This window comes from Mobula hypostoma, chromosome 28 (genome assembly GCF_963921235.1).
Source record: "Mobula hypostoma chromosome 28, sMobHyp1.1, whole genome shotgun sequence".
NCBI classification, from domain to species: domain Eukaryota; kingdom Metazoa; phylum Chordata; class Chondrichthyes; order Myliobatiformes; family Myliobatidae; genus Mobula; species Mobula hypostoma.
In genome coordinates this window covers 12,760,410-12,777,380 of record NC_086124.1, presented here as the reverse complement: position 1 = coordinate 12,777,380, position 16,971 = coordinate 12,760,410, and the positions used below count along the sequence as shown (strand labels likewise).

General features: G+C 41.8%; 1 protein-coding gene and 1 non-coding gene across 2 annotated transcripts in view; both read left to right on the top strand.

Annotated features, from left to right (window-relative positions):
• LOC134338895 (nuclear inhibitor of protein phosphatase 1-like) overlaps window positions 1-16,971 on the top strand; it is a 39,187-nt gene that overhangs the window by 1,267 nt on the left and 20,949 nt on the right. Inside the window, 1 exon segment of the mRNA XM_063035065.1 lies at window positions 14,760-14,820. Coding sequence (XP_062891135.1) covers window positions 14,760-14,820 — 61 coding nt within the window.
• On the top strand, window positions 16,026-16,186 carry LOC134339185 (small Cajal body-specific RNA 1). The gene has a single exon (XR_010016360.1). It is a non-coding gene; the product is annotated as a small Cajal body-specific RNA 1 (non-coding RNA).

Sequence of the window (16,971 nt, the reverse complement as noted above, 5' to 3'; positions counted from 1 at the left end):
CTAAACTCTGTACTCTTTCAGTGATTTTATGTTTTCTCCATTGTTCTGAAACAAACCCATCAGAACCCAGCAATGCTATGCTTTCAAAACCATATCCTTTCCATTAAAAATAGCCCGACTTCTCCACCCACAACTCAACCCTCACCTACCTGAAAATAAATGTAGAGGGTTAACAACTTTCCAATCAAGTTCTGCTTTGAGAGTCCTACTTCAGAGACTTCAATGTGTGTTTAAGATGTACTTCTATTTTGTGGTGGCCGATCAGTTAGTTTTTGTGCGAGGGAGGGGTTGGAAATTTTTGTTTCTTTGTTGTGCGGGGGTGTTGATGTCTTCTTTCAATGACTTACGTGGTTTTTCTGTATTTCGTGGCTATCTGGAGAAGACAAGTCTCAGAGTTGTATTCTGTATACATACTTTGATAATAAAATGAGCCTTTGAGCAATTGTTAGATTCTCTACAATATCCTAATTAGTGGAAGCTGCTATGTAAGTGCATATTTTTCTGGTACTCTACTGTTTTTTCCTACATTACCTGCTGTCTCCTCTGTATTGGGCCATCTAGTGAATACTGTTTTGCTGGCATCTAGATTTTCCTACAGGAACTTCAATTTGTTTTTGTGCTGCAGTATTCTTTCCCTTTGCATGTGCTGATTTTGTGTGTAGGGGGATGATATTGGGCAGTATCATATCTATAGATTCAAGTGTTTTAGTCTAAATGGTTTTGACTTTCTCTATCTCCAGGTCTCATAGGACTTACATTCCTCCTACTCTCAACTCCTAAGCATCACCCGTTCTCTTTAATTTATGAGCAGTGCTTGTGATCTTTGTCATCTATGCTCTTAAGTTTCCAAATCTCTTCCATCTTCTTTTTGGTCTCCCAAAGAAATCACCCCGCTGATCTTTGCCAGCTTGACCCAAGGTTTTCGATGCTGAATTGCTTTAGCTCAGTGCTACCATCAGGAAGGAGGTATAGAAGCCTGAGAGCGATTCAGGAACAGCTTCTTCCCCTCTGCCACGTGATTTCTGAATGGGCATTGAACCCATGAACACTACCTCATACTTCCTTTATTTTTGCACTGCTTATTTGTGATGGTTGGCATCCGTCTGTCTGGAAGGACAATGGGTGGTGGTGATGATCATCATCACAAGCCTGGGCGGGAGGTATGGAGATCCTGAGATGGCCAGTCGTCAAGATCCCCCTCTCGGCCTCACCAGTGTAGTCCAAAGGAAAGCTTATTATGAAGCAATACGTTTGGCACCAGCTTGGCTGCAGGAGCCACTGGAATGATGTTCACTGATGTCCAGCCATCTTAAAGGCTCCACTCCGGATTTGCTGTCAGGGTTTACTCCCGTAGCCTTCGTCTCTCCCGAGGCAGTGGGGCTGTTTACCCATAGCTAGGTATCTGGTCCACGAGCACCAAGGTGTGCCCAGACGCTGGTGGGCCTGCGTGCGGGGGCCAGACCACCTCCTCTGTAGTTCAGCCTGAATCTGAAAGGAGTTCAGTTTCTGTGTGTTGCCAGTGAGGAGGCACTACATGAGGCTTGGCATTGGAGAGGCTACATACTGGCAGGGAGAGACTCACACACTCAGCTCTCCTTTTCGCAAGACTACTTAACTATTTAATATAAATATATGTGCTTGCTGTAATTGTTTTTTTTTTCTATATTTATCATCTTTTGCATTGTACTGCTGCCGCAAATACAACAAATTTCATGACATATGCAAGTGATATTAAATCTGATTCTGATTATGCATCTTAAGAAATATTTGTGTTAATCTTGCCTTCCTCTTTTTGTTTTCATTTTATTGTTGCCTTCTGAGCAATTTAGTTTTTATTACTAATTTTTTATTGCAACACCAACAAATTACATTCAGTACAACCAGTTGCCAATTACATTTTGACTGTTTATCCCAGCCACCCCTCAACCTTCATCCCTCTCTCCCCCTCCAGCCCTCTCTCCCCCCCATCCCTTTCCCCTCCACCAACCAACTGAATAGTAGTACATACACAGACAAAGTATTCCTATTTTAACAGAAGATATTTTAAGTTAGATATCAAATTTGTCCGCATTAAGACTGTGTTTGGTCGTGCATCATCTTCTCTTGCTGATGAAAGTTACAGGTAAGAAATGTGCAAAAAGCTCCAAAACCAGTGAGTATTTGAAATATCATGGGGAGGTTTTCAACACTGGACTACAATCTTCTTAGCTGCTGTCAGGCCTGCCAGCCAGACTTTGCGTGTTTTTTCCGTAAGGGAAAGGTGGGAGTCATCATTTAGAAGATATACAGCGGGGTCCATTGGTAATTGAACCCCCGTTAGTTCTGTAAGAGTACTGATAACCTTCCCCCACAAACCAAAAACCCCTGGACATTCTGAGCAATTTAGCTTTTGATTTTCCTGCATTCTGTTGTGGTCGTAATTTCACTTTCACTGCTGCGCACCTTTGGAAAGCTTTCTTGCTTTAACCATTGCGAAAGGTTTCAGTCCTTGAGTTGTAGGATATGCCCATCATCCATATGAAGCTTGAGTTTTTCTCCATAATCATCTCGACAACCTTTAGCCAAGTCGGTGCAACCAGATAATGTGGTTTAATAGAAAACAAAAAGATGCTGATCTGAAATGAAAACAGAAGGTACCCAGTATGTTGGGCAAAACCTGTGGAAAGAGAAACAGTTCAGTTTTCAAGTCAATAACTCCATTGGAACAAATAAAAGGTTATTGATCTGAAATATTGATCCATTGTTTCCAGAGATGAAGTTAAAAGGTCAATCCCAAAAAAAGGAATCTAATTGGAGAGGGAGTCAATTATGGGAGGAAGGGAAGGAGGAGGGGCACCAGGGGGACATGATGAGAAGAGGTAAGAGGCTACAGTGAGGAAATGAAGAAGAGGGAAGCGGGAAGGCAAAAAATGTGTAAATTGGGCATTCCTTCTTCCCCAGCCCTTTGCCTTTTCCACTTATCACCTCCCAGCTTCTTACCTCATCCCCTTCCCCACCTGCGTGGCTTCACCTATCACCTTCTAGCTTATCTTCCTTCCCTCCACTCCACTTCCTTATTCTGGCATCTTCCCCTTCCTTTCCAGTCCTGATGAAGGGTCTGTGCCGGAAACGTTGACTGTCTACTCATTTCCCTAGATGCTGCCTCTGTGGTAGAGTCTGTTCTCGCAGCGTCTTGGACTTCCTTTCCTCTTGATCAATATCTTACTCCAGCAAGACCCTTGAGGTGGTTGTGTGCAATAGATAGATACTTTATTGAACCCAAAGGAAATTACAGTGTCACAGTAGCATTACAAGTGCACAGATATAAATATTACTAGATAAGTAGAAATAATAAAAAATAAGTTAATACAAATAGTCTTGCAGGAGGGGTTCATCACTTTCCTGGCTATTGGTTGACTCATTAAAGAGCCTAATGGCAGAGAGTAACAATGACCTTGTATAGCGCTCTTTGGAATAGTGCCGTTGTCTTAGTCTATTCCTAAAAGTGCTCCTCTGTTCAGCCATGCAGAAGGTGAGAAACATTGTCCAGAATTGCCAGGATTTTCTGTAGGGTCCTTTGTTCTACCACAGCTTCCAGTGTGTCCAGTTTGACTCCTATAACAGAGCCAGCCTTTTTAATCGGTTTATTGAGCCTGTTGGCATCACCCGTGTTGATGTCATTGCCCCAGCACACCAACGCATAATAGATTGTACTGGCGACAAAAGACTGTAGAACATGTGAAGGAGAGGCCCGCATACTCCAAAGGACCTCAGTCTCCTCAGGAAGTAGAGCCTATCTCATATTAAAAGAAATGACATGCAGAAACCATCTTACAACCCTCAGTGAGATTTGGAACCAAGAAAACAGATCTGAACTTCATCCTACTGAACTAGGATGCTTCAATGTTGAGTTCGGCAACTTCTGGAATATGGTTTTGCCACTATGGCCAAATAATCATGGCAGTTGGAGTCACCCCCTTTGTGTTGAATAAATGCCTTTTGTTACTTCAGCCTCTATTACTGAATTGTTGCATGTGCCCTAGCTCTGTGAGTAATGGACAGGGCCAAAGGGGAATCCTGCTCTAAATTTTGAGCAATCTCTCATCAGGATTCCATCAAGTTATGTGCTTTTGAAGTTGGTAGAGGTTTTAGATGAAAACTATGAGATTAAGAGGCGATCTGATGGTATTTCTTCACACGCAATTATTGGAGTCTGAAATGTAGAAACACTTGGGGAGGTGTCATTAATGAGGAAGGAGTAAGGAAAATTAACTCCAAAGGAACATGTACACAAATTAATGACTAGGTTGTGAATATGGTATGTTGGCAGATGACACGGAAGTTAGTAGTGTCACGGTTCAGAAGGTTGTCCCTGATAGAGACCAATTGGAATGTTGGTTCGAACAGTAGCAAAGGGAATTTAATCCCTGCAGGTGGGAGGGCATGCAAGGACAGCATTGTAAAAGGTAGGTCCCTGGGAAAGTTAGTGAACAAAAGGATCTTGGGGTACAAGACCATGTGTCACTATAAGTGGCAGTATAGGCAGGTAAGGTGCTGAAGAAGATGGATGGGGCTCTTGACTTCATCGGCTCTGTCATGGGATGTGAGCTGGGATGTTATGTTCCAACATTGGTGAGTCCTCTCGAGTACTGTGCATAGCTCTGACTGCCATGCTACTGATTGGATGTGATTGAACTGGTGATAGTGTAGAAGCAACTCTCTGGAATGTTGCCTACATTGGAATATTTGGTTATTAGGAGAGATTGGATAGGCTAGGTTTAGAGTCATACAACACTACAGCACAGGAAAAAGGCCCTTCTAGTATGACTCTAAACCCAGCCTATCCAATCTGTAGCATGGCAGTCAGAGCTATGCACAGTACTCCTTGTGAGGACTCACCAGTGTTGGAACATAACATCCCAGCTCACATCCCATGACAGAGCCGATGAAGTCAAGATGCTGAACCATTAACCTGCCTAGTCCCATCGACATGGACCATAGCCTTCCATATCCCTCTCATCCATGTGCCTATCTAAATTTCTCCTAAATGTTGAAATCGAACTGGATCCACCACCTTTGCTGGCAGTTCGTTCCAAACTCTCACTACCCTCTGAATGAAAATGTTCCTCCTCATGTTCCCCTTGAACATTTCACCTTTATTCCCTTTACTCATGAGCTCTAATTGTTTCTCACCCGACCTCAGTGGGGGAAAAAAAAGGCTCATAATTTTGCATACCTCTATCAATTCTCCCCACAATCTTCTATGATCTAGGGAATAAAGTACTAACCTTTTCAATCTTTCCTGGTAACTTCCTCAAAAAAACTCTGTAAGATTGGTTAGATGTGACCTACCATGCAAAAAGCCAGGTTGACTCTCCCTAATCAGGCCTTGTCTATCCAAATACTCATATATCCGGTCCTTTAGAATACCTTCCAGTAACTTTCCCACTATTGAGGTCCTCAAGTCCTGACAGCATCCTTGTAAATTTTCTCTGCACTCTTTCAATCTTACTTGTATCTGTCCTGTAGGTACGTGACCGGAACTGCACTTAATACTCCAAATTAGGCCTCACCAATGTTTCGTACAACTTCAACATAGCATCCCATTTCCTATATTCAGTACATTGATTTACAAAGGCTAATGCCAAAAGCTTTCTTTATGAACCTATCTACCTTTGTCGCCACTTTCAAGGAATTATGGATCGGTATTCCCGGATCCCGCTATTCTGCTACACTCCTTAGTGCCCTACCACTTACTGTGTAAGACCTGCCCTGGTTGGCCCTTCTGAAATGCTACATCTCAGGCTTGTCTGCATTAAATTCCATTTACCATTTTTCACCCCATATTTCCAGCTGGTCTCGATCCTGATGCAGCCTTTGATAGTCTTCCTCACTGTCCACTGCACCCCTATCTTGGTGTTATCCTCAGATTTTCTGATCCAATTTATCACACTATCATCAGGATCCTCGATGTAGATGACAAACAGCAGACCCAGCACCAATCCCTGCAGCACATCACTAGTCACAGGCCTCCAGTCAGAGAGGCAACCCTCGATTACCACTGGTGGCACAATGACATCAGCACCGGACTCCGGAGCGAAGGCTCCCGAGTTCAGATCCAATTCGGGCCACCCCCCGAGCACGCTTTCCATCCGTGCCCGGTTGATCATTGAGCTAGCACTCAGCCTCGTTTTTAAAAAAAAAGGGTCGAGTCAGGAATGTTCATATCATGACCCGGTTAATCCAAAAGGAGACCAATCCTGACACCACGTGGCAGACAAGAATGGCTGACTGTCTGGTGTGACACACTAAAAAAAAACCACTCTTTAGCTTTGCCTGCAAAGCCAATGTCTAATCCAATTTACTACCTCATCTCGAATACCAAGCAACAAAGGGACCTTGTCAAATGCCTTGCTGAAGTCCATTTAGACGACATCTACAGCCTTACCTTCATCAACATTCCTGGTAACTTTCTCGAAAAACTCTATAAGATTGGTTAGACATAACTTACCATGCAAAAAGCCATGTTGACTCTCCCTTATCAGTCCTTGTCTATGTAAATACTCATATATCCGGTCCTTTAGAATACCTTCCAGCAACTTTCCCACTGTTGATGTCAGGCTCACCAGTTTATAATTTTCTGGCTTACTCTTAGAGTCTTTCTTAAACAACAGAACAACATTAGCTATCCTCCAATCCTCCGGTACCTCACCTGTGGCTAAGGATATTTTAAATATCTGCTAGAGCCCCTGCAAATTCTGCATTTGCTTCTTGCATGGTGTGAGGGAACACTTTGACAGGCTTTGGGGATATAGCCACCTAACTTGCCTCTAGGCAACAAATACCTACTCCTCTGTAATCTGCACAGGGTCCATGAAGTTGATGCCATTTTACCTTACTTCTATAGACTCTGTCTTGTCTCCTGAGTAAATACAGAGGCTAAAACCCATTTAAGATCGCTCCCATTTCTTTTGGCTCCACACATAAATTACCACTGGGATTCCAGAGGGCCAATTTTGTCCCGTCCAATTTTGCTCTTAACATATCTGTGGAATCCCTTAAATCGTCTTGTCTGCTAGAGCAAACTCATACTTCCTTTGAGCTCTCCTGATCTCCTTCTTAAGTGTTCTCTTACATTCCTTGTACTCCTCGAGTACCTCATTTGTTCCCACCATTTTTTTAATACACCTTTTTTGGATACACCTTTTTTAAAAAAACCAGGGCCTCAATATCTCTCGAAAACCAAGGTTTCCTAAACTTGTTATCCTTGCCTTTAATTCTGATTGGAGCATACAGACACGGTACTCTCAAAATTTCACTTGAAGGCCTCCCAACTACCAAGTACACCTTTGCCGGAAAACAACCTGTCCCAATCCACGCTTGCCAGATCCTTACTAGGTGATCTAGTATCACACTCTCTCTAGTTGGGATTTCTATGTACTGATTAAGGAAACTTTCTTGAACACATTTCACAAACTTTTACCCATCCAGCCCTTTTACAGTATGGGAGTCCCAGTCAATATGTGGAAAGTTAAAATCACCTGCTATCACAGCCTTATGTTTCTTGGAACAGTCTGCAATCTCTGTACAAATTTGCTCTTCTAAATCCCGCAGATTGTTGGGTGATTATATATAATCTTATTAACATTGTCATCCCCTTTCTTATTCCCCAGTTCTACCCATAAAGCCTCACTAGATGAGCTCTTTAAGGTTCTCCAGTCTGTCTCCAGTTTTGTCCTATCTGAGCACTGCTGTGACATTTTTTCTGACCAGTAAACACCACTCCTACCCCTTTAATCTCTCCCGCACTGTCGCATCTAAAACAACAAAACCCTGGAAAATTCAACTGCCAGTCCTGCAACTGAGTCTCACAGTGTCATAATTCCACATGCTGATCCACGCTCCATGTTCCTGGGGGTTCTATACTCTATTTTAAGCTACAATACTCTTGTATTGAAGTATGCGCATCTCAGAACTTTAGTCCCACCATACTTAACCTTTCCTTTGTCTGCAGGCTTAACATATTTCCACAATCACTCCACTATCTGTTCTGGTGCTCTGGTTCACATCCCCCTGCAAATCTAGTTTAAACCCCTCCAGGCAACAATAGCAAACCTTTCCACTAGGATATTAGTCTCCCACCAGTTCAGGTTCAAACCTTCTTTTCTGTACAGGTCCCACCTTCCCTGGAGGAGAGCCCAAAGATCCAAAAATCTTATGCCCTCCCTCCAACACCAACTTCTCAGCCATGTGTTAAACTGTATGATTTTCCTGTTTCTGGCATCACTGGCATGTGACATGGATAACAACCCTGGAGGTCCTGCCCTTTAGTTTAGCACCTAACTCCCTGAACTCATTTTGCAGGACCTTGTCACCTTTCCTACCTATGTCATTAGTACTGATGTGGACCACCACCTCTGGCTGCTCACCCTCCCACTTATGAACGCGGAGAACTTGGTCCGAGTTATCCCTGACATTGGCACCCAAGAGGCAACATACCACCTGGGTATCTTGTTCTCGTCCACAGAACCGCCTTTCTGTTACAATGAACAGTAAGTCCTTTAACATTACAGCTTGTTTCTTCTCTTTTCCCACCCCATCACTTCTGAGCCGCAGAGCCAGACTCAGTGCCAGAGACCTGACCACTGTGGCTTTCCTTTGCTAGGTCACCCCCCTCCCCCCCCCAATCAGTATACAAAGTAGCATACCTGTTGTTGAGGGAAACGGCCATGGGGGTGATCTGCATTGGCTGCTTACCCCTTTTCCCCCTCTTGATGGTCACCCAGTTACCCGTGTCCTGCACTTTGGGTGTAACCACCTCCCTGTTTGTCTTGTCTATCAACCGAGTGTTAGAAGCTGCAGCTGGATGCACTTCTTGCAGGTAGGATGGGTTTTCCCTATCATGGAGGAGGCTGAGGGGTGGCCCAATAGATTGAGAACACAGAACATGGAGCAGTACTGCATAGGAACAGGCCCACCATTTTGGTGCCAACTATCATGCCATCTGAACTAACCTATCTATATCCCTTCATTCTCTGCCAGTTCATGTCCTTAACTAAATGTCTCTTAAACATTGCTATTGTATCAGCTTCCACCACTGCCAATGTAATCTGGACACACACACACACACACACACACCCCCTCCTGTACCTAATTAAGTGGCTACTCAGTGTATGTTTGTAGTCTTCTGCTGCTGTAGCTATGTTAAGGTTCGATGTGTTGTACATTCAGAGGTGCTCTGTTGTAATATATAGTTATCTCTCTGAGAATTCAAAAGGAAAAAAATTATCAAATTTGGAATAAATGGATTGAATTTATAACCCCAGAGCGAGCAGACTTTAGATGACTCTCCTAATGGTTTATATTGTTTGTCTCACCAACATAGTAATAGTGTTAACGTAAGCACCCTTGGCTCGAATGTTTACTGTTCTTTTTTTTGGAAAATGTGGAATTAACACAAGTAAAGAAAAGATCTGGGGAAATTTTGGACCAGAAAGAAATGGACCAGAAGAGATACATGGAAATTAGTATTCAACCAGTATTATTAATATTTTTATAACAAGTATTATCATTATTTAGTTTAATAGAGTGGAATTACAATTGCACATGAACATCTATTTGAGTGCCTAATTATTTTCTATATTATCTCAATGTGTACTTGTGAATGTACAAATTAATACAGATTTACTCACATAAAAAATGGAAAAGGTTATATATGTAAAAAAAAGTTTGTGTATTACTTGTGAATACCTTATCCAAATAAAAATAAAATTTTTAAAAAAGTAACATATGGTTATTTGAGTTAGTGTCGTCTTCCTGTCAGCTTGAAACAGTCTGGCCATTCTCCTCTGACCTCTCATTAATAAGGCATTTTCACCCACGGAACTGTCGCACTCTGGGTGTTTTTTTGTTTTTTTGCACCATTCTCTGTGCACTCTGGAGACTAATGTGTGTGAAAATCCCAGGAGATCAGCAGTTTCTGAAATACTCAAACCACCCTGTCTGACACCAACAATCACTCCACAGTCAAAATCACTGAGATCACATTTCTTCCCCATTCTGATGTTTGGCCTGAACAACAACTGAACTTCTTGACCATGTCTGCATGCTTTTAAGCATTGAGTTGCTGCCACATGAATAGTTGTTTGGTTATTTGCATTTACGAGTCTCTAATAAAGTGGCTACTGAGGGTATATACATTATACTTACAAGGTTTCCAAAATGCTTGCAACAACCTACTTGCTGGTTCCTTATAAATCTACACAACAGTGTACCTAAGAGAATTGATGCAGTTTTAAAGACTGCATCATAGCAAATATTGATTTTAGTTTGTTTACTGCTTTTTATAGTGAATTTTTTGATACTTAAACTTTTCATTGCAGTATTTTTTTAAAACATCTCCACCTTACAGAAGTTTTTTTTACATGTGACTTAAAACTTTTGCACAGTACTTGTTGATACATCCCACCCTGAGGTACCAGGCAGACAAGCCGTGTGTCTGTAGTGCGAGCGCATGGGATCCAGCCCAAGGCCCCTACCGGACTGCCAACACTGGCACCCCTGTGCCACAATGGGGCAGAGCCCAAATGCTTCCCAGTGTCGGCCTCAGGCTTGGTGGCGTCCTGCTGGTTATTGCACCCAGGAATGTATCTCATGTAATAAATAATGCTTCTTAAATCTCCTTTAAACTTTCACCCTCTCACCCAATGCCCTGTAGTATTTAACATGTCCACCATGGGATATGGGGAATAAGGCAAGAGAACATTGGAGAATGTTGGAGAATTAATGAGGATATCTGAGGGTAAGTGTGTGACTTGTAGAAGGAGTCAGGAATGCAGAAGAATTGTTAGAGGCAGATATCTAGGATGCTTAAGAAACTTCTAGAGAAGTACGTGAATCTCCAAGGCATAAAAGTTTGAATGTGGAACAATGGGAGTAGCACCGATATAGTCACAGTTGGTGCTATGGATTTACTGAGGCATGGACTTGGATTTGTGCTTAAAGAATTTGAGTCATTCCTGTGACAGGTTGAAGCAGTTTTTTTTTCCTGAACAGAGAGAGACAAGTTTACAGTATTATGGTAACGTTTTGATGCTGGTATTGGTATCTGTAAGATTGTGTCATGGTCTGAGAAAGGATTCAACCCCAGGCCTGTCACATTTGGATATTCAGGGATGTGATTACCCTGAAGAGAGTGCGAAAGAGTTGTTGTCTGAATCGGCTGTGTGAAGAAAATGCGTGGACTGGCTTGTTATCCGTGGATTGATAGAGGCTGACAGAGCATAAATAGGATCGATAGAATCTTTTAACGTTGTGGTTAGTGATATTAAAAATTATCCTTCCAAGTGGTCCATTCACTTCCTCCCTCACCTCTATTCAGTGCCCCAAAACTGTCCTTCCAGGTGACGCAACACTTCACCTGCAAATCTACTGGGGTCATCTAGTGGCCCTGGTGTTCCTGATGCAGCCCCTCTACGTTGGTGAGAACCGTCGTGAATTGTGGGACCACTTCATGAAGCACCTCTGCTCCATCTGCCAAAAGCAGAACTACGTTTTAATTCGCATTCCTGTTCAGACATGTTGGTCCATGGCCTCATGCCACGATGAGGTGGTGGAGTAGGAACACCTTATATTCTGTCTAGGTAGCCTCTGACTTGATGGCATGAGTATCAATTTCTCCTTCCGGTAATTTTTTTCCCCTTCCCGCCCCCCTCCCTTCTTTTCCCCATTTAACCTTTCACCTCTTCTCACCCTGAGTCCCGTCCTCCTTCCATTTCTCCTATTGTCTACTCTCCTCTCCTACCAGATTCCTTCCTCTTCAGCCCTTCACCTTTCCTACCCACCTGGCTTCCCCTTCCAGCTATTCTCCTTCCCCACTTCCACCTTTTTATTCATCCCCTTCCATTTCAGTCCTGAAGAAGGGCCTTGGCCTGAGACGTCAACTGTTTATTCGTTTGACCTGCTGAGTTCCTCTTGCAGTGTGTGTGTGTGTGTGTGTGTGTGTACGTACAAAAATAAGGGCATAGATTTAAGATGAGAAAGCAGTTTTAAAGGGGATCTGTGGGGGAGGGGGTTTACTCAGTGCTGGAGGAGATGGTGGAATCAGATACAATCATTGTTTAAAATGATTTAAACAGGTAATTGAGTAAACAGGACATAGGAGCATACTGACCAAATGCAGGCAAATGGAGTGTTGATGAGAATAAAGGTTGTCATGATGCTTGCAGAAGAGCCCATTTTTGTATTGTATGACTATGGCTTTACTATAGGAAACACTGATTACTTAACCTTTTTATCATTACCATTGACAGTAAAAAGTGGCAAGACAAACTGCCAGAAGAAAATAAATATTGAAGAACAAAATCATGGCTTAGCTTTAATAAAGTGATTGAAACCCATCATTAACTGCTGTCACGGATGTAACAGAAGCCATTCACCGCAGGTAGCTGCAGAATGTTTTAACTAGCTGCATCAGTATACACACTGTCAGCGTGTGCAAGTCTTCAGCTACACCAAGTCGGTTCCTCATCACCATAGGCAGTTCAACCTACTGTGAGAGTAGTTTCCATTATGACTGATCTGCCTTGAGGTCCATTACAATTGGCATCGGAGAGCAGATTGTTTTCATAGCAGAAAACAGCAAGACTAGATTGATGGGAATAACCAGGAGATAAATCAATATGCAGGGTGTTACTGGACAGGGGAGAGGAATCAGAATCAGGTTTAATATCACTGGCGTATGTTGTGAAATTGGTTAACTTTGCGGCAGCAGTATAGAGCAATATATATTAATAGAAAACAAAACTGAATTACAGTGTGTGTGTGTACAGAAAATAGAATAAAAACAAAGAAATTTTTAAAAGTTTTTAAAAAAGAAATAAAAAAGTAGTGAGGCAGTGTTCATGGGTTCAATGTCCATTCAAAAATTCAATGGCAGAGGGGAAGAAGCTGTTCCTGAATCGTTGAGTTTGTGCCTTCAGGCTCCTGTACCTCCTTCCTGATGGTAGCAATGAGAACAAGGTATGATCTGGATAATGGGGGTCCTTAATGATGGATACTGCCTTTTTGAGGCATTGCTGATTGGAGATATCCTGGATACTGTGGAAGCTAGTGCCTATGATGGAACTGACTAAGTTTACAACTTTCTGCAGCTTATTTTGATCCTGTGCAATGCCCCCCGCCCCCCAATACCAGATGGTGATATAGCTAGTTAGAATTCTCTTCACGGTACATCTATAGAAATTTGCAAGTGTTTTTTGTGACATAGCAAATCTCCTCAAACTCCTAATGAAATATAGTCACTGTCGTGTCTTCTTTTAGCTGCATCGATATGACGGGCCCAGGATAGATCCTCAAATATATTGATATCCAGGAACTTGAAATTGCTCATTCTTTCCATTCCTGATCCCTCTGAGGACTAGAAAATAGATTAGCCAAGAAACACACTACCTAAGAGAAAATAGATTTGAAGGCCAATAGCAGCCAAGAAACGCATGACCTTTTCCAAGAACGGGAATCATTTCCAATTCCACTTGAAAAGGTACCTCAAAGACCTCCTTGACCGAAATCTGATCTTTGAAGTTGTTTGGGACTTTATTTCACAGTTTGCTATGCTATATATCACAGCTTTGGCCCTGCCGCAACCCAACAAGATGTTGCAATATCCCAGCAATTGGCTATAAAATGAGGAATTGGGAAGACCACACAATCCCTTCTAAAATACAAAAGTAAAGAAATACTTGTGTCAATATGAGATCTTTTCTTTCTCCTCTGGGAAGAAGAGAGCATCCCAGGGTATGTCAGATATAATTGTGATCAAGGAAGGAGATGTGTTCAGTTGTAATGTGTGATTGGTCTCCTTGCTTTTATTCTCAAAGGAATTCCAGAGGAACTCTTGGTTATCTCCTCCAGAGTTGCAATGTGTATTCCATCCATCAAAACGTGCCAATGTGGTAATTCCAAGAAGAGTGCGTGTAGCAGGATCAACCACAAATGGCTGCCCTTTGGTATCCTAAAACCCTTCAACTGAAAACAAAAACAGATGAGGGAAACACGCAGGAGGTCAGGCAGCACCTTTAGAAAGACAGTTAATATTCAGGTCAGAGACCCTTTGTCAGAACTAAAATTTCCTGAATTATCGAAGATTCCTCAAATTTAATACGTCACCATCCTCCATTTACTTCACAGTAAGATACAAGCTGATGTCCCTCAGTGGATTCCCAGATAGCCAATCTTAATCCTCATTGAAATAAGCAAAGCTGTGACTGCACCAATTCTCATCTCATTCCCCTCAATACAATACAAACTTTACCTCCAGTGATCTTATTGAACTAAAACTAATAGACAGTGTGTGCCTATCTTCCACACTTTGCCACGTAATTACAGTGCATTGGCTAGAAAGAATTTGGTTTTTCATCTGTTCAGGAAGGCTAGTCTATAGATGGGGACTTTTGAGTGGAATGAATTTTGATTAATGCTACAGAGGATACAAGAACTGTAACAACTTCAAGGTTTGAAAGCTCTAATTTGTATCAAGGAAATAGCTTAAGTTGATAGTTAGGATTTAGCTTCAAACTTGTTGGCTAGTTTTGCTACATGATGTGTTCAATACCTTTGCTCGCAGAGATTTCATACGGTAGTGACCCTCTAAATTGAACTAGATACCTATATTTCCTTCTTGTAAGGTTTTGCCTGCAGTCGTAAAAAATTGATTTTGAATTTGAAAATTTTATAGATTTTGGACAAAACATTGTAACTTGACATCTTGTTTTAAATTCCAGGGGAGGGAAGCCTCCACCGGGACTTCATTTGGATGTTGTGAAAGGGGACAAGCTTGTCGAGGTGAACATTTGTAATTTCTTGTAGATTTTGTTCTGTGTATAATTCCTTAACACACATACCACAGCAATTATATTAGTTATGATGGCTGAGATTGTCTGGTGATTGCTATGCCTAAAATGCTGAATCCATTTCTGATTTGAACTGTAATTTGTGAATCTCTGTTTAACTGTTTAGAAATATTTGAGGAATCTAGATGAATGTTTGAACAGGTTAAAATGCCATTTTAAATCACTGTCTAACATTCACTGTTCCTACTTTCATTGTAAATTAATATGAGCAGTGCTCTGGAAATTTAAATTTCTCTTTGATTCATGATCTCACAGCCCTCTAGATACTCCCCAATGCTTTTATCAATCCAATTCAAGTTTAATTGTCATTCAACCATACATGAATACAGCCAAATGAGATAGCTTTACTCTGGGGCCAAGATACAAAACACAATACCAACAGTCATACACAGCACAAAGCACACATAGCACGTACAAGATAGCAACCAGATAAAGGTATCAGTAAGATAAAGCCAGACTCAAGCCACAGAAATCGGCATTCGACCACATTAGAGTTTCTCCTCTGCTGAGTGAACACTGAGGGGCAACACCAACTCCAGACTGGACGCCACGCCACACAGACCCCTATGGAACGCACTGGCTGTGACACCACTCTCCTGGCGGCTATAACGGGCGACACCAAGGCTTGAGGCCTAGTCTTTGCACATATAAAATAAAAGCATATGTAGGATATTATTAAAGTACAACCACACTTGTTATTATACTTATAATATTTTCCTTCTCTAATCCCATCCTTTGCTCATCTAGACTCCACACTCTTAAGTTCACCTCTTAAGTCAGAGGTTTCCAATCTGGGGTCCACAGACCCCTTAATGCTATTAGTCCATGGCATTAAAAAGGGGGGTTGGGAACCCCTGCCTTAAGTATACTGTAGGTATCTCTACTTCCAAGGTGTCCTTTACGTTCTACCTTAAACCCCATCTTTATCTTGGGTTAACCTTGTGAATATCTCAGTCTCTACCTTTACATCTTTTTTATGACTATTCTGTGAAAGATTTTAGAGTTATCCTTTGAAAAAGGGTCACTGCATGAACCCTTTTGTTATGAAGATCATTTATTCTTTTTTTTTACCTGTTTCTGGAAATATTTTTCTGCTTGCCTGGATCTGAAAGAAAATTTTTGTGTTTAAAGATGATAATGCACCAGATACTAACCTGGCTATCAATGTCACAGCTCTGATCGATGCTTGAGACAATCCATGGTGGTTGGGTCCAAGTGGTGCTAAATCAAAGTAAGCCTGGAGAATATTAACTCAGCGTATGGAGAAAGACCATGAGATATAACTCAGAGGCACATTTATTAAAAGAACTGTAGTTTGTTATTTGTACAGAATTACTGGAGTGGAACATCTATGAATGTTCTGTGTTTTTATTTTGGAAGAGCTCAAAATTTTCATCCAACAACATGCTGAAAATAAAATTGGTAATTGTCAGCAGTGACCTTGATATATATATAGGAACCAGTGGTTTAGTTTCTTAAATATTAGCAAAAATGTAAAAAAATAAGCAAATTATAAAAAAGTATTTGACTCGTTCAGTACAGAGAAAAGTATTTGAACTCCAAAAAGGATTGGGAGGGGAGATAAAATTTAGTGAAGAGGGGAAGAAGTATTAGAATGTAAAACTTCGAATGCAGGACACTGATTTTTAATGCAGTAATGCATAACTTGCAGTTTCTTAATCAATGAGGGATTCGTGAGATTTTCAATCCTTATTTACTGCCCGCTACGCTGCTGGCATTTAGGGCAGCAATGAAGGTCCTTCATCTCTAGTGGTGTTTGGGGCTTCCTTCACCATATCAGTAGCTTCCTCTCAGTTTTCACTACTGTCAGCCATGCAAGTCCTCAGTGGAGACTCAGGTATACCATCACATTCAGATGTAGAAGGATTCTTCTTTGCTGTTTCCATAACAATCTTGTTTTACCAATCGGGGTTTTTAAACCCTAAGCTAAACCTCTGAACCTGGAGGACTGGTGGTCCACTCTTTGGCCTCTACCCTTTGACCTGTTCGGCATGGGTGACCCTACCAATAGCCAAAGCAGAAAGCCCTAACTCCAGCCAACATAGCTGTCCGGGTCATTGAG